This window comes from Trachypithecus francoisi, unplaced genomic scaffold, assembly GCF_009764315.1.
Source record: "Trachypithecus francoisi isolate TF-2019V2 unplaced genomic scaffold, Tfra_2.0 Lachesis_group12, whole genome shotgun sequence".
In the NCBI taxonomy this organism is placed as follows: domain Eukaryota; kingdom Metazoa; phylum Chordata; class Mammalia; order Primates; family Cercopithecidae; genus Trachypithecus; species Trachypithecus francoisi.
In genome coordinates this window covers 25,117,549-25,142,984 of record NW_022681457.1, presented here as the reverse complement: position 1 = coordinate 25,142,984, position 25,436 = coordinate 25,117,549, and the positions used below count along the sequence as shown (strand labels likewise).

The 25,436-nt window shown below is 35.9% G+C and overlaps 1 protein-coding gene across 5 annotated transcripts in view; it reads right to left on the bottom strand.

Annotated features, from left to right (window-relative positions):
* Positions 1-728: 728 nt before the first annotated feature.
* Positions 729-25,436, bottom strand: part of EFCAB7 (EF-hand calcium binding domain 7) — a 47,985-nt gene continuing 23,277 nt past the window's right edge. For 3 of the 5 annotated variants that reach the window (XM_033225129.1, XM_033225131.1, XM_033225133.1), the window contains 8 exons: positions 25,081-25,222; positions 21,018-21,127; positions 17,028-17,185; positions 15,617-15,750; positions 11,493-11,641; positions 4,870-5,079; positions 2,282-2,389; positions 731-982 (listed from right to left, as the gene is read on the bottom strand). In XM_033225129.1, coding sequence (XP_033081020.1) covers positions 908-982; positions 2,282-2,389; positions 4,870-5,079; positions 11,493-11,641; positions 15,617-15,750; positions 17,028-17,185; positions 21,018-21,127; positions 25,081-25,222 — 1,086 coding nt within the window. In that variant the 3' untranslated portion in view covers positions 731-907. Of the gene's footprint in view, positions 983-2,281; positions 2,390-4,869; positions 5,080-11,492; positions 11,642-15,616; positions 15,751-17,027; positions 17,186-21,017; positions 21,128-25,080; positions 25,223-25,436 lie in introns of all 5 variants that reach the window. The other 2 variants (XM_033225132.1, XM_033225128.1) reach the window with 1 other exon arrangement.

The window sequence follows — 25,436 nt, the reverse complement described above, 5'->3', positions numbered from 1 at the left end:
TTGGCTTCTTTACATAAAAATAAATTTTTCCGGCCGGGCGCGGTGGCTCAAGCCTGTAATCCCAGCACTTTGGGAGGCCGAGTCGGGTGGATCACGAGGTCAGGAGATCGAGACCATCCTGGCTAACACGGTGAAACCCCGTCTCTACTAAAAAATACAAAAAACTAGCCGGCGAGGTGGTGGGCGCCTGTAGTCCCAGCTGCTGGGGAGGCTGAGGCAGGAGAATGGCGTGAACCCGGAGGCGGAGCTTGCAGTGAGCCGAGATCCGGCCACAGCACTCCAGCCTGGGCGACAGAGCGAGACTCCGTCTCAAAAAAAAATAAATAAATAAATAAATAAATAAATTTTTCCAAATTTTGCTTTAATTTCTTTTGTGTGATAGGAAAACTAAATGGCTACTTTGTATTTACCTTTTATTTATTTATCTTTTTTAGAGACATGCTTGAGTGCAGTGGTATGACAATAGCTCACTGCAGACTCAAACTCTTGGACTCAAGTAATCCTCCTGCCTCAGCCTCATAAAGTGCTGGTATTACAGGCATAAGCCACCACACCTGGCCAGTTTTTGTTTTGTTTTGTTTTTAAGAGTACAAAAACCTAAAGTATAGAGGATTTTGCCTAATGTGTTGAATATTACTTTAAAAAATCTTACCTGTAATTTTATTTTGACTTAACTATTCAAAAATAAAATGTGCTTAGATTTCCTACTAAATAAGAACACTACACAATGAAAGCATTATGTATATTTTAATAAGGTACACAGCATTGACGTAAAATGAAAATGCATATAAATTGAATAGATTATTATTTAGGTACATCAGTTAAATTAAGTAGCATTTAGTTGTTTAATAAATAACAGATTAAATCTGAAATAATTCTTAGTTTGGTAAGTTCTAAGTATAATTATTTAAGAAATAAGAGAATATATACAATAATATATCCATTCTTGTCGTTCATTCAGAGGCATTACATGTTGACAAACCTGCATATAAAAATAGAAAGCTTTTACTCTCTTTTTATATATTGTTATTTTTGGCTAATTTTTAAATAGGACAACATTTCTAGGCCTTGTATAAGAATATCCCTGTACAGATAAAATTCTACAATATTTGTCCTTAGCAGAGACTAGCAATCTATGATCTGAGGTCTAACAGGATAATCCAGTCTAAATTCTACCCTAATATAGTAGCTGTCAGTTGGCGTGTGTGAATGTGGGTAGAGTGGTAGAAAGAGGAGAAAATATCCTTTCCTTGCTAAGTCTAGAGCATTTTCTAAAATCTTAATTGGAGAAACAGAAAAGATGATCTCTTTATCCCATTCTGGAATATTTTAGGATTTTATGGACAGTATGGAGATAGAAAGGGTAAGAATAGGAAGCTTTTTCCTTTCTCCCTTCACTTGCCCAGTAGGTAGCTCTATTGATCTGTCCCTGCCTTTGAACTCCTGGCTAAATCAGAAACGCAGAGCTCTGCTAACACCAGAACTATAGCTGTTTTCTAGCTCTTGACTTACTTACTTATCTAAAACTCGAGGCATTTTCCTTCTCAGGATACTTTAGAAAATCTTAATAATGCAGATAAAAAGCATTTTGGGTTATCAAAATTCTTATTACTATTAATACTTTACATTTCTATATAATGTAAAAAACTACTTTCATATACATCATTTTATTTTTATCTTTACATTAACTTTGTGAAGTACAGAAAACTAGTCATATTATCTTTTTTTTTTTTTTGAGACGGAGTCTTACCCTTGTCGCCCAGGCTGGAGTGCAATGGCGTGATCTCGGCTCACTGCAACCTCCACCTCCCAGGTTCAAGCGATTCTCCTGCCTCAGCCTCCTGAGTAGCTGGGATTACAGGCGTCTGCCACCATGCCTGGCTAATTTTTGTATTTTTGTAGAGACGGGGTTTCACCATGTTGGCCAGGCTGGTCACGAACTCCTGACCTCAGGTGATCCACCCGCCTCGGCCTCCCAAAGTGCTGGGATTACAGGCGTGAGCCACTGCGTCCAGCCTAGTAATATTACCTTAATTTTACATTTAAAGAGACTGGAACATAGAAGTGAATGAACTTCCCATAGTCACTCAAACAAACAGTGACAGAACTGGATTAGAACCAAAGTCTCCTGTCTCTGAGTATAGAATGATACTGATACAAATATCATACTTAAAATAATTTTCCACTCCATTTTATATCTACATGTTTACTCATAGCATTAATAGCAAATTTTTTTCAAAGACATAAAACAAAAGGCTTTAATTAGAAAATAATACATTACCATTGTAGATTTGGGTCCCACTTCTACCGCAAATATGTTGAGTCCTCTGTTGTTTACGCAGTTTTTACTTAGCTCATTGTTGATGTGAATAATCACTTTCTCATCTGACTATAAAAAAAAAAGGTTTCATAAGTTGCTAGTCCTTTCTTTAATTACAGACAAATATAAGCCTCAGAATAAACACTGAAATTCTGTTTTAACATCATATAGTGCACTACAAATTTATACAATTTGGCTGCTTCTTTCAACTTTGTTTCTGTTACTTTTTCTCATTTCTTTCCAATTTGTCACCATTTATATAAACTTTTTCTTTTAAATGTGACTTAAATTTACTCACCTTTTAATCTTCATTCCCAGGGTATTATGGATACTAGGGTCATATTGTTTCATCCTTGACTTAGGATAGCAATAGTCTGTTTGTTTTATTATCTCTAGTTTTTTCAACTGCCATTCATTTTAATACTACCTTCCAACTAATGTGTCAAAACATCTTTTTACTCCTTCATTCACAATATATAAATATATTTATTATCAATTTTGTATCGGGCACTGTTTTAGAGTCTAGGTGCACTGAGATAAAAGATAGAATTACTGACTCCTAGCTCACACTCTAGGGGAGACAGACAAATAAAATGACAATTACAGAACAGTGCTGAGTCTTGTAATAGAGGTATTTAGAAGGATCTATAGAAACACAGAAGATGAACATTAGCTCAGACTGGGGTTTCAAGGAAGACTTTATGGAAGAAGTGACAACTGAGATAATAGACAATGGCCTCTAGGATGGACAGGGAACAAGGGACAGCAGAATGACACTGATAAATGGGTAATATGCAGGAATCAAACTATTCCCCTACTAAGAATCTGCGATCATACCCTAATGACTACTAAGGGGGTAGTATAATGTTAGACTATCTGAATTTATTTCTCAACTCTTCTACTACTTAGCTGTGTAATCATTTGCCAGTTATTTAACTGCTCTGTGCTTCAGTTTCCTGTTTGTAAAATGAGAATAGCACTTATCTCATAGGGTTGTTGTGAGAAGTAAATGCTCTAATATATGTAAATCCCTGACACACGATAAGGTCTAAAATGTTATTATCACATTTTGGTGAAGAGAGTTGAATTTTCCTTGAGGAAAACAGAGGCAGAGAATTGAGAACTAATAGTTGATAGCAGAACAGAGGAGTTGGGGTAAGGTAGTGACTCCCTTCACCTTTTTAACCCTAATAAAATATAGAGGGCAGAAAGGGAACCATGATGGATTTTGGGAATCACCCTCTGAGGCATGATTGGTCCATTTGAAAACTGTAATCTACTAGGTAGGGACCCAAGCTTAGTTAATCAAGTCTAAACTCCTCTATCTCGTTTTCAAGATAACATATATAATTTAGATCCATTCTGTATGTTATTTACCTCCTAATCCTCCTTCACATAAAGCTGTCCATTTCTGCAAAGCAGATATTCTCACTCTTTCCTTCATACTTCATATATACCCTTCCCCTTATTTCTCCTTACACTGTTTCCCCTGCTTCTAAAGGCTATCTGTCTGCATATCTAAATCCTAGTCTCCTTCAATGCTCGAATCCCATGTCACAGTTCCCTTCCCCCTCATAACAAATGCTTCCCCAACTTCTCTGGTTCAAATTAACAACTACAAGAGAAACAGAATGAAACTCCTATCACACACACAAACAGTATTACATTATGTAACGTTTAATTATTCTCTGATGTCTTTAGAGAGTATTAATTTTGTCTTTCCAATTATAGGGCATAAACTCCTTGAACACAGAGATCAAGTTTTACATTTTCTGGTGGCTCCTACTGTGACTAAAATAGTTACATAATATATTCTCAGGTTGACTAAAAATGCCGCCAAATTTTAAGTATTTTAAGAAATTTATGGCAGGCATAAAAATATGGCTCACCTAGGACCTAAAAGAAATAAGTCAACAGTACTGAGCACCTAGCCATCTTATATAAAGTTTCGTGAAAATTTATAATTTCTAGAGAACTGGATATTTCTGACTAAGAATTTATGCTCTTATTCTCTTGACCTGTAATATCAATAGTATTAATAGCAGGGAAGACAGCCAAAGGTAGAAATAATCAGCTTGATGAAAGTAGGTCTTGGACAATAGAATACATTTAGTTAGATTAAATAATGATAATCTATAGGATCTCTGCAATGTTAGTGTAAAAAGCTGGGTTGAAATTTTTTTCTTTGTTTATAATATTTCTTTAAAACATGATATCTATTATTTAAATAGCGATGTATATGTAAAAATGTTTAGAAACAAACTAAATAAAATACTTTGTATCCAGATTGTGCTCTATTCGCATTGATATCCAAATGTTTAATTTTCCTAATATTTTAAGAGAAAAAAATTAGAAACCTTTAAAAACCATATAAAAATTATCACTCCCAGTTTGAGTTAGAAACCTGGGGAGAAAAAATAATTATACATTATAAACATTATAAATGTGATGGGATACTTAATTACCACGTAGGAATAGAGTAAGGAATAAGATGAAATATATTAGTAAGCTTTATAGCAAAATGAGGAAAACTACCTCATAATTGATACCTTGTTTTCAATAACTGACGTTATCCAGGTGTCACAACTGTAAGTATGCACGATTATATTTTCATAGCCATCCATTACTTTGGCATCACCGTTGCTAAGAACAGATTTACAAATGGCCTTCTCAAGTTGTCCACTGCATGCCTCCATATGGACAGCTTTAATTTTTGGCTTGCATTTTTCTGCATAGATATCAATGACAAATGGACATGCCTGATAGGAAAAAAAAAAATCTTGTTTTAGCCTTTTGACAGAATTTTAAATAAATTATTAATATGTTACCATATAAGAAGATATGCTACACCTTCCAGCTTGTCCTTCTAATATACTTTTAGAGGAAAATTTTAGTACTATGAATTGAGTAATAAGCAAGCATGAAATTCTGACTTTTTAATAGCATATTAACTGATAATGTTCATAGAAGAGAAAAGAATAACCTCTAGCAAATCAGTAATACAGTCCCTTCTTTAAGCCATAATACCATCTCTCCATTTGGTTCAATGCTAACAAATACCATGTTATTTAATTATCTTTTCTAAGGTGAGGGCTACAGAAAGAATTCATCAAAGGGTTCTAAAGAAATTATTACATTTACAATAGAAGCTTATTGCATGGACACAGAGCACTGACTAAATGTTTAATCTAAAAACACCTTTAAAATATGAGACCTAAAAATATTTTCTGCATTCGGAATGAAATTTTTCTAATATCTACCTTAGTCTTTTTACCACAGCCTATAATGTGGTAAAAAGCCAATGTGGTAAAGAGCCTTTGCCTCTCCATCCAACCTGGTCTCCTGTGTCTCTATGCATCAGCTATCCTGATCTTACAGATCCTAGAGCAAATGAAGCCCTTCATACATAGTGTTCTCTCCACTTGGAAGATTATCCTCATGCATTTTCACATGGGTACCTTGTCCTCCCGCTTCAGGTTAAAGCTTAAGTGCCACCTCTGCAGAGGGATCTGCTCTGGCCACCTCAGTCTCCCTCACTCCCCCACTGTTTTCTGTTCTCTACTTCAGCCTTTGAGTTGTTTCAGAACACCTTTGAAATATTTTTTTTTTTTTTGAGATGGAGTTTTGTTCTTGTCGCCCAGGCTGCAGTGCAGTGGTGTGGTCCTGGCTCACTGCAACTTCTGCCTCCCGGGTTCAAGTGATTCTCCTGCCTCAGCCTCCCGAGTAGCTGAGATTACAGGTGCCGCCACCACATCCAGCTAATTTTTGTATTTTTAGTAGAGACAAGGTTTCACCATGTTGGCCAGGCTGGTCTTGAACTCCTGACCTCAGGTGATCCACCTGCCTCGGCCTCCCAAAGTGCTGGGATTACAGGCGTGAGCCACTGCGCCTGGCCAATATAATTTTAATTAAGTACTCATTCTCCTTCGTGTAATATAAATTTCATAAGGGCAGGACCTTTGACTATTTTATTCATCTTTGTATCCTCAGTGCCTCTTTCCTGCAGTTATCACATAGTAGGTATTCAATAAGTATTTGTTGAATAACTGAATAAATTCACAAATTGGTGGTCATCTTTTAAGGAAATAAAAGAAAGAAGTCTGAAGTTAATTTTAGTAGACCATAAACAGAAATTTTTGTTTTTAAAAATATTTTAATCACTTCAACCTTTGGCAATAATAAATTTGCCTTTTTAAGAGAAATAGTAGAATGAAAAATCATTGCACTAAAACGAAGACCTGGGTTTATTTTTCATACACATCACCTCTGTAAAAATTTTTAAAGATTATTTACAATAATTATGAGTATGACATTTTTAAAGGTTTAATTTATTTGTTCAGTACTAGTAAATTCTGGTAATATTCTGCTATTTTTTAAGTCATGGCTATCAGTTTTATTCAAGCAAAGAGGATCAATATTTGAATATTCACTGAAAGTAAAACATCTTAAAAGGTCCATGTTAAAACATATTCTCTAATTTTTTTCTTTTTTTTTTTTTTACACTTTTAAGTTCAGGAGTACATGTGCAGATTTGTTACACAGTAAACATGTGTCATAGGAGTTTGTTGTACAGATTATTTCATCACCCAGGTATTAAGCCTAGTACCCATTCGTTATTTTACCTGATCCTCTCCCTCCTCGTACTCTTCACCCTCTGATAGGCCCTAGTTTGTGTTGTTCCCCTCTATGTGTCCATGTGTTCTCATCATTTAGCTCCCACTTATAAATGAGAACATGTTACATTTGGTTTTCAGTTCCTGCATTAGTTTGCTAAGAATAATGGCTTCCAGCTCCATCCATGTCCCTGCAAAGGACATGACCTCATTCTTTTTTATGGCTGCATAGTATCTCATGGTGTATATTTACCACATTTTCTTTATCCTGTTTTCCACTGATGGGCAATTTCATGTCTTTGCTATGGGATAATTTCATGTCTTTGCTATTGTGAATAGTGCTGCAATGAACATACATGTGTATGTGTCTTTATAAAACAATTTACATTCCTTTAGGTGTATATTCAGTAATAGGATTGCTGGGTTGAATGGTATTTGTCTTTAGGTCTTTGAGGAATCACCACACTGTCTTCCACAATGGCTGAACTCATGTACACTCACACCAACAGTGTATAAGCATTCCTTTTTCTCCATAATCTCACCAGCACCTTTTGTTTTTTGACTTTTTAATAATAGCCATTCGGACTGGTGTGAAATGGTATTTCATTGTGGTTTTGATTTGCATTTCTCTAATGATCAGTGATGTCGAACTTTTTTTCATGTGATTGTTGGCTGCATGTATATCTTCGTTTGAAGTGTCTGTTCATTTGCCCACTTTTTAATGGAATTTTTTTTCTTGTAAATTTGTTGAAGTTCTTTATAGATATTGGATATTAGACCTTTGTCAGATGTATAGTTTGCAAAAATTTTCTCCCATTCTGTAGGTTGTCTATTTACTCTGTTGATAGTTTCTTTTGCTGCACAGCTCTTTAATTAGATCCCATTTATCAATTTTTGCTTTTGTTGCAATTGCTTATGGCATCTTCACCATGAAATCTTTCCCCATGGCTATGTCTTGAATGGTATTGCCTAGGTTGTCTCCCAGAGTTTTTACACTTTTGGGTTTTACATTTCAGTCTTTAATCCATCTTGAGTTAACTTTTGTATATGGTGTAAGAAAAGGGTCCAGTTTCTATCTTCTGCATATGTCTAGCCAGTTATCTCAGCACCATTTATTGAACAGAGAATCCTTTCCCCATTGTTTGTTTTTGTCAGGTTTGTCAAAGATCAAACAGGTGTAGGTGTGCAGTCTTATTTCTGAATGCTCTATTCTGTTCCATTGATCTATATGTTTGTTCTTGTACCAGTACCATGCTGTTTTGGTTACTGTAGCCCTGTAGTATAGTTTGAAATTAGGTAGTGTGATGCCTCCAGCTTTGTTCTTTTTGCTTAGGATTGCCTTGGCTATTCAGGCTCTTTTTTGGTTCCAGATGAATTTTAAAATAGTTTTTTCTAGTTCTGTAAAGAATGCCAATGGTAGTTTCATGGGAATATCATTGAATCTATAAATTGCTTTGGGCAGTATGGCCATTTTAATGATATTGATTCTTCCTATCCATGAGCATCGAACATTTGTCCATTTGTTTGTGTCATCTCTGATTTCTTTGAGCAGTAGTTTGTAGTTCTCCTTGTAGAGATTGCTGGCCCCCCTTGTTCACTGTACTCCTAGGTGTTTTATTCTTTTTTTTTTTTTTTTTTTGAGACAGAGTCTAGCTCTTTTGCCCAGGCTGGAGTGCAGTGGCCGGATCTCAGCTCACTGCAAGCTCCGCCTCCCGGGTTTACACCATTCTCCTGCCTCAGCCTCCCGAGTAGCTGGGACTACAGGCGCCCGCCACCTCGCCCGGCTAGTTTTTTGTATTTTTTTTTTAGTAGAGACGGGGTTTCACTGTGTTAGCCAGGATGGTCTCGATCTCCTGACCTCGTGATCCGCCCGTCTCGGCCTCCCAAAGTGCTGGGATTACAGGCTTGAGCCACCGCGCCCGGCCGCTTGGTGTTTTATTCTTTTTGTGGCAATTGTGAATGGGAGTTCTTTTGTGATTTGGCTCTCAACTTGACTATTGTGGGTATATAGGAATACTAGTGATTTTTGTACATTCTAAAATTTTTAAATTAAAATTTTATCACCTCTAAAAGAGTTGCCCTATAGTTTTATTATTTTTTCTTTTCATGGGCTTGGTCTTTTATTTACTTATTTTCTTTATCCTACTAACTTAATATAGGAAGCAAACAACAAGCAAGAAAACTATTAACTGTAAATTATTCATTGTAAAACTATTAACAATATATGTGATAAGGAAGATGGGGAAGACTGTAATAATAAAACCTAGATTATGGGATGCTACTTAAATTTAGCACAATATTTAGCTCTCAACTACCTGTTAACCCATACGAAAGGGAAATAGAAAGTTATGTAGTGCTTAAACTCTAAAAAAGAAAGTAAATTCTCCCAGTTCTGAATCTAGAAAGAAATTAGTATCATGAAATTCTATTTTAAAAAGGAAAACAGAAAAGAAAAAAAAAGGGCAAAACTAAACATGTAAGTTTTACCTATCAAATTCAGTAAAAGAGCAACTATTCAGTTACAGTGATAAAGAGGCAATGCCCTTATAAAGATGTTACATTGCTCTTTAACAGAGGATCGTCATAGGCTGATACAGTGAATGTGTAATCTGTAATTCTACAGCCTAAATTAGAGAATTTAATAAGGAAAAATAAAGAAATAAGTAATAAGAATTTAATGAGAAACAATAAAGAAATTTAGTAAGAAAAAAGGTTTTAAATCTGTTCAACTGATCAGGAACAGCTCTACTTCAATTAACACACTTATGTTAGGCAACCAGTATCAGCTCCTCACTTTTGAAAGTCAGGCAATCAGAGATGGATTCACATGCGTAAATACACTGCTGAGTGCCAACCAATCAACAGTCTCATCCAAGTAACCATGCTTCCGCAGATACTATTAACTCATTTACGCCTCTAAAAGCCAGGCAATCCTTGAATTCCATGCCTCCCCCAAACCCTATATAAGTGAGCATTCTGCTCTTAGTGGAGAGACTGTGCCTGACCAGCATAGCTCTCCTTTATAGTAAGCAATCAATTCAGTTTTGTCTTTTTATTTCAGTTCCTGAGTGGCAGTCTGATCATCATCTATTGATACTTTCCAATGTATACTGTATTTTTTTTTTACCTTTTGAATTTAAATGATACAAATATATTACCTACTCAATAAATAAATAAAATTTAAATTAAATTGTTAGCTCAGAAATCCTTCTTGCTTATAGTTTCAAAGGTAAATGACATCAGTAACTGCAGTAAAAAGTGTTAAATTGCTCTTAACTAATTTCCCTATTAAGCAACAACATGGGTAGCACAATCAATATTGTTCATAGATTAGATACTGATTTTACACATGGTTAAAATGTGGGAGTCATTGATTGTTAGGCTAAAGTAGGATATAAATAGTTACTGTAACTATTCACCTCCTATTTCTAAAAGTGGGGAAACAATAGAGAACCTCTCAGAAAACAGGTTAATGAAGGTTTTGAATGATGTCAAAACTAGGAATTAAACCAAAGTCTAAATGTATCTAAAACAAAATTTGTCAAAGTTAGTATTGCTCTCCTAAGTTGATTCAAGTACAGAAAAAGGACAAACACTATTTTTAATTTTAAGAGTATAAACAAATATATTGTTATCTAACTTGTGGCCTGAAACGGAAACTCTTAAATTCTATATTTTAAATCTGACATATAAATATAGAAATTAGCCTGGGTAAAACAGTGAGATCCCCATCTCTACAAAAAAAAAAAAAGTTAAAAAATTAGCTGGGCATGGGGGCATGCACCTGTAGTCCTAACTACTCAGAAGGCTGAGGCAGGAGGCTCACTTGAGCCCAGGAGGTCGACACTGCAGTGAGCTATGATTGTGCCACTATACTCCAGCTAGGGTGACAGAGTAAGACCTTGTCTCAAATTACAAAAAAAAATATGTTCAATAAGTATTTGTTGCATGAAAGAAATATATATATATATATATATATAATTTAAGGAAGGCCTAATTTTTAAATTTTTATTACCCCTATGATTTATTATGAGTCCTATTCAACTTCTATACCTATCATGTTAATGATAATAATGAGGATGATAGCTGATACATACACAGTGATGAGCCAGCCACTGTTCCAAGTATTTTACAAATATTAACCCCAAAAGTACCCTTTATAAAAGGTCAGAAATCCAAGGTGTAATACAGATACATTCTCCTTATTCTAAGAGAGCCTTTACACTGTTAAGACAAATCGTTTCTCTATATAAATGAGACTTCAGTAACTCAAATTGCCTTTTCCAATTTTAATTTTTTATACCAATTTTTTTCTTGCATATTATGTGTTTAAACTCTTTTGTCTTTGAATTATTTTAATGTTGGCAGTAACTAAATTTCAGGTGAGAACAAGAACTTGTATAAACTAACAGAAATATGTTGTTGTACCCAGGATTCATTTATATACTAAAGTTCAAAGATGTGGGTGCCCAATTCAAAAGTTATATGTCAGGAAAATGTTCACAAGGTAAAATATTATGTACACTAAACCCACTGGCAAAACTTTAAGAATACTTTACCTCTGTCAAGTCCAGAGCTTTATTGTAGCCCATAGAGTGTAGAGTTACCCAAAGGTCACAAGGGTCTCCTTCTCTATCATTAGCTTCCATTAGATTCAAATCCATAAATCCTTGTCTTGTTAGTTCATTCCTCTTTGTATCAAAATTCTCTGTTTAAACAACCAAAAGTTTTTTCTTACATAATTTAAAAATTCATAACTTTAATAAAATGTCTATGATGTATTATTATTCATAGATATTTATTTTAAAAGAGGCCTATGAATCTATGAGCAGTATAAAAGTGGAATAAAAATGGCTCAAAACATAACTCAGCATAGATACGTCATAGTACACAATTTCGTTTTTCAACAAATCCTGAAATTATATAGTGCAAATATATTCTAAAATTAGAGGAAACTGTAATATTTCTGGATAAATTCCAATCTGCCTGCCTATTTAGAGCATACATTGTTATATAAAATGCTTCATATGTATTTGCCACTTAAAGTCAGCAGAAAATGGATGAATTTGATATAATACTCCCCAAACTACTAGAGTTTCAGAAAGAAAGATATAGTGTCATATTTAAGGAGATTACTATATGCCTGATTCCTCTAATTTTAGCTAAATTGTCCCTGAGTCTTGAAAGACAGATAGATGATGGGGAGCACTTTGGAATCCATGAATCAACCACATTTTCCCAGGTAAGTCTATGCCCATTTTAACACTATTTATGAACAAAACTAAATTTACCTAGAAGTATCTAGACATGCATAATTCCTGAATTTGTCTATAAGATGGATAATAAGTAGTTATTTATTATGGATATTTTATTAGCTATCCTACAACAGGGAAGATTTTATTTCCCATCTCTCATCTATAATATATCCAAGGGAAATGGGTACTCTTATTTAAGATAGCATCTCTTTTGTATGCATTATTGTGAGAAAAGCAGCAGAGACATAACTGTCTAAAACTGGCTGACTGATTTAATAGCTTAAAACATTTAGAAGCCGGGCGCAGTGACTCATGCCTATAATTCCAGCACTTTGGGAGGCCGAGGCAGGCGGATCGCCTGAGCTCAGGAGTTCGAGACCAGCCTGGCCAACATGGCAAAACCCCGTCTCTACTAAAAATACAAAAAATTAAATTAGCCCAGCGTGCTGGCACACACCTGTAGTCCCAGCTACTCGGGAGGCTAAGGCAGAGAATCACTTGAGCCCGGAAGGCAAGAGGTTGCAGTAAGCCGAGACTGTGCCACTATACTACAGCCTAGATGACAGAGCAAGACTCTGTCTCAAAAAAAAAAAAAAGTTTAGAGTTGAAAGTTATTCATGTTTTTCAAGGGGAAAAAAATAAATGCAGATTAAATTCAATCGTGAAGAGAAACAGTAACCACAAAAATCGAGGTTAGAGCTACTATGTAGAAAAGCAAGATGAAAAAAATTATTTGATATATAATACAAATACATTAAAAAAGGTATCTAGATACTGTACTATAGAGACTATCAAGAACTAATCTACCTTTTAAAACTTAAAATTCTCAATCCTCATTAATTTTTTAAAGATTTATTAACACTTGACTCCAAGACTTACTATAAAGCTACAATAATCAAGATAGTGTGGTAATGGTGAAGAATGATGAATACATCAATGGAACAGAATAGAGAGCCCAGAAATAGACTGACACAAATATATTCAACTGATATTTGACAAAGGAGCAAAGGCAATTCAATGGAGAAAGGATAGTCCTTTGTGTATGATATTGTAATGGTGGATACATGACGTTATATATTTGTCAAAATCCATAGACCTGTACAAGACAAGAGTGAACCCTCCAGGGGTTTGAGACCAGCCTGGGCAACATGGTGAAACTCATCTCAACAAAAAAATACAAAAATTAGCCGGGTGTGGTGGCCCACACCTGTAGTCCTAGCTACTCAGGAGGCTAAGGTGAGAGGATCACTTGAGCCCGGAGGCAGGGGTTGCAGTGAGTCGAGATCGTACCACTGCACTCCATCCTGGCTAACAGAGCAACTCTATCTTAAATGAACAAAAAGTGTGAACTTAATGTAAACTATGAACTTTAGTTAATGATTATGTATCAATATTCACTCATCAATTGTAACAAAGGTACCATACAAATGCAAGATATGAATAATAGGGAAAACTTGTGGGTGAGGGTGAGGAGGAACATATGGATATATTTCTTTTCTTTTTTCTTTTTGAGACAGAGTCTCACTCTGTCACCCAGGCTGGAGTGCAGTGGCATGGTATTGGCTCACTACAACCTCCACCTCCCAAGCTCAAGTGATTCTCCTGCCTCAGCCTCCCAAGTAGCTGGGATTACAGGTACCTGCCACCACACTTGGATAATTTTTGTATTTTTAATACAGGTGGGGTTTCACCATGTTGGCCAAGCTGGTCTTGAACTACTGACCTCAAGTGATCCACCCACCCCAGACTCAAAAAATCCTGGGATTACAGGCCAGTGTTTTTTGTTTTTTTTTAAGAGACAATTTGTTCTGTTGTCTAGGCTGGTCTTGAAATCCTGGCCTCAAGTAATCCTCCCACCTTAGCCTACCAGGGTGCTAGGATTATAAGCATGAGACACAGCACCCAGCCTATGTTTTTCTGTAAACCTAAAATTGCTCTAAAAATAAAGTTTATTAATAAACAAAGTAAAATAAAAGCATCTTTAAGTGTAAAAAAAGTTTATTAAAATAATCTTACAGATAAACAGTACATTTTCTTATTATTCAGGGGAAACATTAAAACTTTAAAAGCTCTCATTTCTTTGCAGTATTATTGTTTGTAAAGTAAACATTCCTCCAAATCATTTTCTAAGTCAATAACCCTTGGAGACTTTTCGATAGCATGGAGTTCAAAGTTCTGGAGCCTGACTATTTGTGAAACTTTCTTGCTGTGTAGCCTTGGTCAAGTTACTTAACCTCTAATTCTATTTCCTGATTTATAAGGTGAGAATAATAAAGTACTACTTTATAGAGCTGGCGTGTAGAAGTGCATACAGCAGCAGCTGGTACATGGTAGATGGTAAGCTCTCAAAAAATGTTAACCGTCAACTCTGCCAATTTAACTAAATTTTTAAATTAGAATTTTACTTATCACCAACTTTACCATCAGAAGCCACAAATTCACTCTTATAGAATGTTCTCTAGTGCCATTAAAAGATTATATTATTAAAGTTACAAGATAATTACATCTTCCTATAGATAATACTCTTATGTATATTAAGAATTTTATTAATCAAAGTTTAATATTTTAAATCAATATACATGTATTGTTATTATATTAACTTTCAGCTAAAAGAGAAATACTGAAAGATTCCTTTATATAAATAATATACTTCTACCCTACTTGCTGTCTAGGTAAACAGACTCCCAACCTGGCTCACTTTGCCAAGCTTAGACCATTTTAAGATCCACACATTACTATCCCAGTGAAAGCATACATGAGTTAATCTCTCCTGACTGCATTCTGGTCTCCTCATACCTCTTGTTCTGTGATCTATAGTTGGCTATGGTTTTTTGGCTTTCCCTCTGACCTTGCAGTCTTTGGCTTAAATATGCAAGCACGTCTTCTCAGACTCCTTCTAAGTGATAACTGACTTCGCCTCATTCTCAGTGATTTTCTTTGTCCACCTTGGCATTTTGGCTTCAATATTTCCGTAGATGGACTTTTTAAATTCAACTCAAATACGAAAAGCATTTAAGAATTTTTAACATGTATAATATAAACAACTTCCTGGAAACTTTAATTTGTAAGTAAAACTCTAGCTTTTAGGCTTTTTGCTGCCCTCTCCTGGTCACAGTTTGTGACTCTTGACCACTCAGGCCCAGTGGCATCAAGCGCAAGGGCAAGTTTTTTGTCTTCTAAACCCCAAAGAGTAGAGACTCAAAACTGAAATTATGATTAAGTAATTCACACTTTCTTTTAACTTGAGTATTATACCAACTACCAATTTAAGAAAAATAAATGTTAGCATTTACAAACAATGCTACTATTTTCAAACTGTCCTAAATGCTATAATAATATTTCATGGAGAAGTTTGACTTCTTATTTCTTAGAGATGAAAATGTGCTATATATAAATTTTTTTATACATCTGTTAAGAAAAGTGCTTACCTCTGCAGACAGCCCAAGCATCTTCATCACATTTCTCACCACTTGTTCTTAATTCAAAAAAATTATATTCTTCAAGGCTAAGAAGACCATTTCCATCTAAATCAATTACTTCAAATATATCTGATAAGGTAGACCTAAAATTATAAAAATAGCTAGTTATTTCTTGTCACTAAGGCAACTACACTGAAGAAGGGTTCTATGAGGATAACATTCAAAAGGAATGTTACACAATTTCTTTAAACTAAAGTTAATGTATCCAAATATAGTTTTGGCTCAGTATTACATGAGATAAAAAAGCTTCTAGAGCAACTGCAGTATCTCAATGCATAGTAAGAACTCAATGAATAGTATTAGTTCCCTTCTTTTTTCCTTTCTCCAATCTACTTTCTTCTTCCTCTCTACCTATAGGGAGAAATTGGTAGATGTCTGACTGAAGTTGACTTGCCAAATGTGTGGAACCCAGAAGTAAATGACAATCCCAGATCTACAAATAGAAGAACATTTTCAGATGCTTAGAGAATGAGTTGTTTTGTTTTGATATATGTATTTATGGTGTACAATGTGATTTTTTGATATATGTATACATTGTGGAATGACTAAATCAAGCTAATTAACATATCCATTATCTCACATATTTATCATCCTTTTTTCTAGTGGGAACATTTAATATCTATTCTCTTAGCAATTGTCAAGGATACAATATATAACCACAATCACCATATTGTCAGCAGATCTCCTGAACTTATTCCTCTTATCAAACTGAAATTTTGTATCCTTTTACCAACCTGTCCCCACCCCCCCCACCACTCCCAGCTGCTATAACCATTCTTCTATTCTGTTTCTATGGGTTTGACTTTGTAAGATCACACATATAAGGCTGGGTGTGGTGGCTCACACCTACAATATCAGCACTTTGAAAGGCTGAGGCAGGATGCTTGCTTGAGGCCAGGAGTTTGAGACCCCCCCCGGGCAACATAATAGCAAGACTCCCATCTCTTTAAAAAAAAATTAGCCAGGTATGCTGGCAAGCACCTGTAATCCCAGCTACTGCTACTCAGGAGGCTGAGGTGGGAGGATCACCTGAGCCCCAGAGTCTGAGGCTACAGTGAGCTATGATTGTGCCAGTGTACTCCAACCTGGGTAACAGAGCAAAACTCTGTCTCTATTAAAAATAGTAATAATAAAGTTCCCACATATAAGTGAGATCATACAGTATTTATCCTTCTGTGCCTGGCTTATTTAACTCAGCAGAACATCCTCCAAGTTCATACAGCTTGTCACAAGAGTTGAATTGGTGAATTAGAATCTGAGGACAGGGGTGGGAGCTGGCCAAAGGAAAGGGAGTAACACAGGCTATTAATATCTATCCAGCCTAGATGTTATAATTCTAACATTAATAAACAAAACTTACTTAAATTCCTTTGTAAGGAATAATTTCCCTGTTTCATCTCTGTATACAAGTTGGGCTTCATCTGTTACTGGTTTTATTTTTTTCCTCAGCCTACAGCCAGTTGTGGAAGGAATTAACCAGTAAATTCCAGGTCCTAGTTCACCAGTCCATCCAAACACCTTTTCTCAAAACAATGAAACAAAACAATCATCAGTCTTAATCTTTTCATCTTTTAATTTAAAGCTTTTAATATTTCTTCTGAAAGGAACACATTAGAAATAATTTTTAAATCAACATTTACAAAATCTATTATAGTTCTATCAATCTTTTTACAGGTTTCAAATTCTTTTTATTAATGGTAATCCCATTATGAGATCACTAGATATAGGAATCCTTTATATATTTTTGACACAAATGCCTAAAACCGTAACAGGTAAGTTATATATCTTCTAAATCTTCCCCAATAATCTTCAAAAATATCTGTGATGCAAATACCCTCAACAGAAAGCAAAGATAAATCATAGGGTAATTTTTTAATGCGAACACTGAGCTCCTTTAAAAAAAAGTAATAATATTATAGATTATGGTTTCCTAATTTGATTCAAATATAAATATATGATTTCTAAATCAGATTTCAATGACATAAAATAAAAATTAAATATATTTTGAAATGGTTCACTATTGTATAAATTAACCACATTTGTAAGAGTTCAATTATGTGGATGAAAGCACTGGAATTTTACTTTTTTAAATGTAATATGGACTATAAAAAAAGATGCAGAATCCCAAATAAATCAGCTTTATATGAAATTCTGTTTCCTATCAAATGTTGGATATTTATCATGAGTACCAGAACATCTGTATAGGAAAACATTTTATTCTCCAGTTCTATAAAAGAAAGCAGGCTGGGCATGGTGGTTCACACCTGTAATCCCAGCACTTTGGGAGGCTGAGGTGGATCATTTGATGTCAGGAGTTTGAGACCAGCCTGGGCAACATGGTGAAACCTCGCCTCTATTAAAAATACAAAAATTAGCCGGGCATGGTGGTAGGTGTCTATAATCCCAGCTACTTCGGAGGCTGAGGCAGGAGAATCACTTGACCCCAGAGGTGGAGGTTGCAGCGAGCCGAGATCGTGCCACTGTACTTGATAGCGTGCGACTCTGTCTCAAAAACAAAAAAAAAAAAAAGAAAGAAAGCAAATGGTATCTGTCTATGTACTTCCTAAGAGCTTTTTGGAGCCCAAAGGTTTCCTATAAAAGCTAGCAGCTGTCTCCGTTAAATATATTAAATCTAAGGAATTCTTAGTTGTGTGTAATAGCTAAGTGCCCTTCAGCACAGACTAACCCAAGAGAATCCTTTCAGGTATTATGTCCAAAAATTCCTTTTAAAACCCGGGTATAAGGCTAGACACGGTGGCTCATACCTATCATCCCAGCACTTTGGGAAGCCAAGGTGGAAAGACTGCTTGAAGCTAGGAATTGGAGACCAGCCTGGACAACATAGCGAGATCCTATCTCTAAAAATAATAACAATAATAATAATAATAATGCATCTGTAGTCCTAGCTACTTGAGATGCGAAGGCAGGAAGATCATTTTCACCCAGGAGTTCAAAGTTACAGGGAACTGTATCACTGCACTCCAGCCTGGGTGACAGAGTGAGACCCCATCTCTAAATAAATAAATAAACAAACAAACAAAAAACAACTTAGGTATATTTTAGGTCATTCTGAAGACTCATATACAAAATAAAGCTGCTCATCTAAATTCTGAGTTTAGTTCTATTTCTGCCCTGCCAACTCAGAGAAATCATAATCTTCTTATGTCCTATTTTGATACAAGAAGAAATCCAATATAACTGAAAGTCATTTTTAATTCTAAACGTTGGCCAGGCATGGTGGCTCAAGCCTCTAATCCCAGCACTTTGGGAGGCCAAGGCAGGCGGATCATGAGGTCAGGAGATTGAGACCATCCTGGCCAACCAACATGGTGAAATCCCGTCTTTACTAAAAATACAAAAATTAGCTGGGCATGGTGGCACGTGCCTGTAGTCCCAGCTACTTGGGAGGCTGAGACAGGAGAATCGCTTGAACCTGGGAGGCAGAGGTTGCAGTGAGCCAAGATTGCACCACTGCACTCTAGCCTGGCGACAGAGCGAGACTCCGTCTAAATAAAACAAAAAAGACTAAATGCTTACCAAATCCATCCTTTGAAAAGCATAACCTTTGAAATTGGCCAGCTGTGGACTCATGAGTGAAAAACCAGATCTTAAACGGCTTCCTAATATATATTATCCCATGATCCTTCCTTATGCCCACATATAACTTTGCATTGCCACTGTGGATGGCAAATGTAAAGTTTTTTCATGGGCACAAAACTCATCTATAAGAAAATAATTGTGAAAGTATAAATACAAATAAAAAATCCTTTGTAAATATAACATATTACAGATAAACAGAAGCCTATAAAGAGGTAAATAGAAACTCATGCAAACTTTATTATAGTTTTGCTATATACTAATTTTTTCATACCTGCAATCCCATAAGAAAGTACTTTTACCCAAAACAAAGGGGAAACAGATATTGTTTTAGACAATGCTTACTTTGTAGTCAGTTCTGAAGAAGAGTTTATTCAAAACATTAACTTCAGCCAATTTTATTTGTTTCTTGCCTATTCTTGTCTGTTAGGAAGCCTACAATAAAAACTTTTATATGACATTCTATCAGGGAAACGTCTGTCTGTCATTGAGCCTATATAAAGATTAAATATGATATTGCAGTAAGCCCTTGAATAGTATTATTTCTGTTGTTGTGTAGCAGATGTATTTTGTAGTCCTCATAAAATAAATAGCCACATTTATGTATCAGCCTCACATATTTGGCCTCTGAGTAAATACATAATTAGAAAAGATCAGAACAACCCCATGGGCAACATATAAAAACATTTAAAAGAATTTCTTCATATCAATCTATTTTTGAACCCTATAAAATAAGTCAAGCCTGATAGTAATCTTAAAGTTTTTCTGTTTTGCAGTGGTAATGTAAGTAAGACAAACATCTACAGCAGCTTTTCCAAAGTCTTGAATTGCTTGCATTTAGGGAAAAAAAATGTACCGGCATCAACCTTTTTTATTGAGTATATCAAATGTTCACATGTGAGGCATCAGGGCATTTAGAAAAAATGAAAGTAAGGTACAATATTATACAACTTAAAAGGTATAAGCCAAGACTCAAGACTGCCAACCAATCCTCAACTCTTTTTTTTTTTTTTTTTTTTTTTGAGACGGAGTCTCGCTCTGTCGCCCAGGCTGGAGCGCAGTGGCCGGATCTCAGCTCACTGCAAGCTCCGCCTCCCGGGTTTACGCCATTCTCCTGCCTCAGCCTCCCGAGTAGCTGGGACTACAGGCGCCCACCACCTCACCCGGCTAGTTTATTGTATTTTTTTAGTAGAGATGGGGTTTCACCGTATTAGCCAGGATGGTCTCGATCTTCTGACCTCGTGATCCGCCCATCTCGGCCTCCCAAAGTGCTGGGATTACAGGCTTGAGGGGTTACACCGCGCCCGGCCCTCAACTCTTTATTTAATTTTTTTTTTAGAGACAGGGTCTCGTTATGTTGCCCAGGCTGAAGTGCAGTGGCTATTCACAGGCACAATCATAGAATAATACAGCTTTGAACTCCTGGGCTCAAGTAATCTTCCTACTTCAGTTTCCCAAGTAGCAGGGACTTCAGGTGCATGCCACCATGCCCAGCTCCTATCCTTAATTCTTAAGAAATCACAGCAAACAAGAAAAAATTCTTTATAATTAAATTAAATATTTACTTTAACTAATTTAATTTAATTTGATGTGACTAAATTAAAAACATAATATCTATAGTGTTTAAGTGCTGTTTATACCTTAATTGGAAGGTATATAAAAGCTTAAAAAATAAAATATAGAAACATACTTTCCCCAAACTGCAGTTCATACTATATTTTAAAATTAAACATTAGAAAATAAATATGTATACTTCTCTATTTCGTAGTTCGGTAAAACACACAAGCTGTAGATTTGCTTGACTCTCATTTTCCTTGAGAATATACAAGGCAGTATCAACGGATAACCAAGGGGATGGTTTTCCTACAAAAAAAAAAAAGCCCAAACACCTTAAAATAAGCAATCACTATCTATTGTTTCCTATATAAAAAAGAAGTTACTAGTTTCTTCTTGGATATTTTCTTTAGAAATACATATTCCATTTTTTTTTTTTCAAGACAGAGTCTCACTTGGTCACCCAGGCTGGAGTGCAGTGGTGTGCTCGGCTCACTGCAACTTCCACCTCCAGAGTTCAAGCGATTCTCCTGCTTCAGCCTCCCGAGTAGCTGGGACTACAGGCGTGTGCCACCACACCCAGCTAATTTTTGTATTTTTAGTAGAGATGGGGTTTCACCATGTTGGCCAGGATAGTCTCGATCTCCTGACCTCATGATCCACCTTCCTGGGCTTCCCAAAGTGTTGGGATTATAGGCGTGAGCCACCGCACCCAGCCCATATTCCATTTTTATATGCAAACATGATCGCTTTTGCAATAAGGCACAAACCTAAATACAGCAACCTAGTGAGAAACATTTTCTATATACTTACTTTCTAAAAATTATAACTTTTCTTGAACTCATCAAAAGCTGAGGTTGCAGGGCAACCAATTAGCTTGAAATCCAAGAAAAAAACAGACTTTTCAGAAAGAAATAGGATTTAAGCACTGGCTTACTTGTGGTTGAGCACAGGAGGAAGAGATGTCAGACATCTATGTGCTGACAACCCCAAAATTTATATCTTTAGGGTCCTTCCTCTGAATGTTAGACCCATATAACTAACTGTGTATTTAACATTTCCACCTGGATTTCTATTTCCAAAACTGAACTTCCCTAATCTCTTTTTAAAACGCTGTCCATCTCAGTTAATGGTAACTCATTCTTTCCAGTTGCTCAGGTCAAAAATATTGGAATCTTCTTTAACTCTTTTCTTCTCTCACATACCAAGACCAATCCTTAGGAAATTCTATGGTTCTGCCTTCAAAATATACTCAGAATCTCTACTACCTCCTCTCCCACCTACATCCTGGTTCAAAGCATTCCCAGTCCTCTTCTAGAATTCTACAATAATGTCCCAGCTGGATTCCTTGCTTTCACCTGCATATCCTTCCATCTACTTTCAATACAGTACCCTAACCACTCTTGTTAAAACATAAGTCAGATTATGTCCTGCCTTCTATTCAAAACCCTCTAATGGAGCAGAGAGTTGGGAGAATATTGCTCCTTTCCTAACAATAAGAAAAAATTAATGAACTACAACATCATAACTTTTCTTGATCCCATCAGAGCTGGGGTTACAGGGCAACTATAAGCTTAAAATCCAAGGAAAGACAGATCTTTCCCAGGAGAGATGAGATGCAAACACTGGCTGACCTGTGGTGGAGCAAAGGAAGAGATGTCAGGTACCACACAAGTGGAAGAAGAAAGAGAGCAGAAGAAATATTCGAAGAAATAAGGCAGAGGATTTTCTAAAAATAATGAAAGGCAACAAGCCACAAATCCAAGAAACTCAGAGAACCCCAAGCAGGATAAATACCAAAAAACAAAAAACCCAGGCAATAGCATCAACAACAAAAACTACCTAGACACACATTCAAACTGCTGAAAATGAAAGATTAAGAGAAAATCTTGACCTTATATATGAGAAAAAACATCTCACAAAAAATGAGGGGGAAAACCTCATTTCTCTGATTAAAAGCCCAAGTCCTAATTATGGCAAAAAGAAACCTCTTCCTGATTTTGTCCCTGTTTCTCCCCAGTTTCATCTCCTACAACTCTTTCCTCACTTATTTCATTTGAGACACTCTAGCCTCTGTTCTTCTAACACCAGTACACTCTCACAGAGCCTCTGCATAGAGCATTCTCTCTACCTGGAATGCTCTGCAACCTCCTCCATCTTCACCCATCCCTTCCAGCACCATACACCCACAAGGCTTACTCCCTTGCCTTCTGTGGAAGACAGCAAAAATGGCTGTTCCCCCCAGTATCCACAGCCCTTTGCAATGTGGCTTCGCAGCTTTTCCATCAAGAGATCAAGTCTATTTCCCCAGCCTATGAATCTGGACTTGCCTCGTGACTTTCTGTGAGCAACAGAATATAACTAAGTAACATTGTGCTGCTTCTGAGCTCAGACCTCAGGAGGTTCTATTGTGCTTCCGCTTTTGTTTTGTTTTGTTTTGTTTTCAGATCCCTGTTATACCAAGAGAACAGGTCCAGGCTAGTTTACTGAAGGATTATTTAGGATCATATGAAGCTGAGTCAAGTTATCCCAGCTGGGACTTCATACATGAGAGAGAACCCAGCCAAGATTAGCAAAGCCAGCCACCAGCTAACCCGTAGCTAACCGTAACTGTGTGAGCAAGCCCTACAGAGAAAAAAACAAGCCTGGCTCAGACTAAGAACTAACAGATCCACTGATTCATGAGTGAACAAATGTTTAATTGTTTTAAGCCACTGAGTTCTGGGGTAGTTTTTTATGTAGCAGTTGGTAACTCATACATCTCTTTCAAAGTCTTTATCCATATGACAGCTTCCTAATGAAGCATATACTAACCACTCCATCTCAATGGCAACCCACATTCCCTCAGCATTCACTATCTCCTTTTCCCTCTGATTTTCCCATAACACTTATCACTTTCCTACATACCACGTCATTTACTATTTATTATGTTTATTATGTATTGTTTCCCCCACTAAAATGAAAGTTGATGAGGGAAGGGATTTTTGTCTTTTTTGAACTCTAATGTATCCTAAACACCTAAATTGATGTCCAGTATATAATGCCCTTGATAGCTATCTGATAAATAAATGAATGAATCTTATTAATAAGAATATAGAGAATTAACAACTACACTGAATTTGCAGGGCTATCTTGATTCCTCTCTCTGAAAAATAACTATTGTTATTGTCATTTAAAAGTATCATCTGCCAAATATTATACATATCCCACAAGAGATGCAGTGAAAACTTTCAAAATCTCTGCTTTAGGAGGGAAAAAGAATGGGGAGGGGAATCCTCTAGGAAGAAAATGCTTGTATGTAAACATTATAAAAGAAAAATAAATATTGATTTAGAACAACCAACATTAAAAAAGGTATCTAGGGAAATCACCCTTATAGACAGACAGCTTTCATTGCTTAAAAATTACATAACCATTTTAGATACTAGAAAAGTATTAATTTTTACCTAGAATATTACCATGAATACAAAGATTAATAAATATTGTCTAAGTCACAAAGGGTTTTGAAGGTATTAAAAATACTTGCAGTTTCATATGTTCCAAATTATGCCCTTGCAGAACTTCTCTTTGACATATTAATTTTAAAAACTGACAAATGGAAAAAGCTAAGATTAATTAGCAAATAAAAACTTAGTTCTGGCTGGGCACAGTGGCTTGAACCTGTAATCTCAGCCATTTGAAAGGCCGAGGCGGGTGGATCACCTGAGGTCAGGAATTTGAGACCAGATTGGCCAACATGGTGAAATCCCATCTCTACTAAAAATACAAAAAGATTAGGCGGGCGAGGTGATGTGCACCTGTAGTCCCAGCTACTCAGGGAGGCAGAGGCAGAAGAATCACTTGAATCCAGGAGGCAGAGGTTGCAGTGAGCCAAGATTGAGCTACTGCACTCCAGTCTGGGCAACAGAGGGAGACTCCATCTCAAAAAAAAAAAAAAAAAAAAGTTAGTTCTATATCATGAAGAAACCAGTTAACATTTTTTTTTCATTTATTTTCTTCTATTTTAGCTGTAGAAAGGTTTGGAAAAAGTTATTGTTTTTAATAAAACATGCTTTAAACATATACACAAAGCAATCTACTTGCTTTTCATATGATTAACACAGGCCATGTATAGGCCAACACTTTCTTGAAATGTAACCATTATGTTTCTCACTTAGGCAGATTATTTTCTTTCCTAACTAGGACTATGGAATACTTACATAAGTACTTTCAAAGAGGGTACAACTTGACATTTTAAAAATATACAAAAAATTTAAACTTGCCTTCAACTTGACTCAGATTTAATGGCTTAATTGTTAGATAAACCATGGACCTCTGAGTTATTTGCATCCTGTACTGATGACTAATGATTTCACCATCTTCTTCTAAGAAGAAGCAACCTTTTGATTGCATGTATTGCCAGTCCTGAAATGAAGGAAAAAATTATTTCAAACACTATTTATTAAACGTTTCCAGTATGCATAGTAATGAGGAGAAAATGCAGGGGGATATAAAAGAAATGTCAGATATAATCATTGCTCTCCAGGAATGTGCAACATAGTTAGGAGGTAAAAAACAAACATAACAAAATCCAATTATAGGCAGGGTACGGTGGCTCACACCTGTAATCCCAGCAATT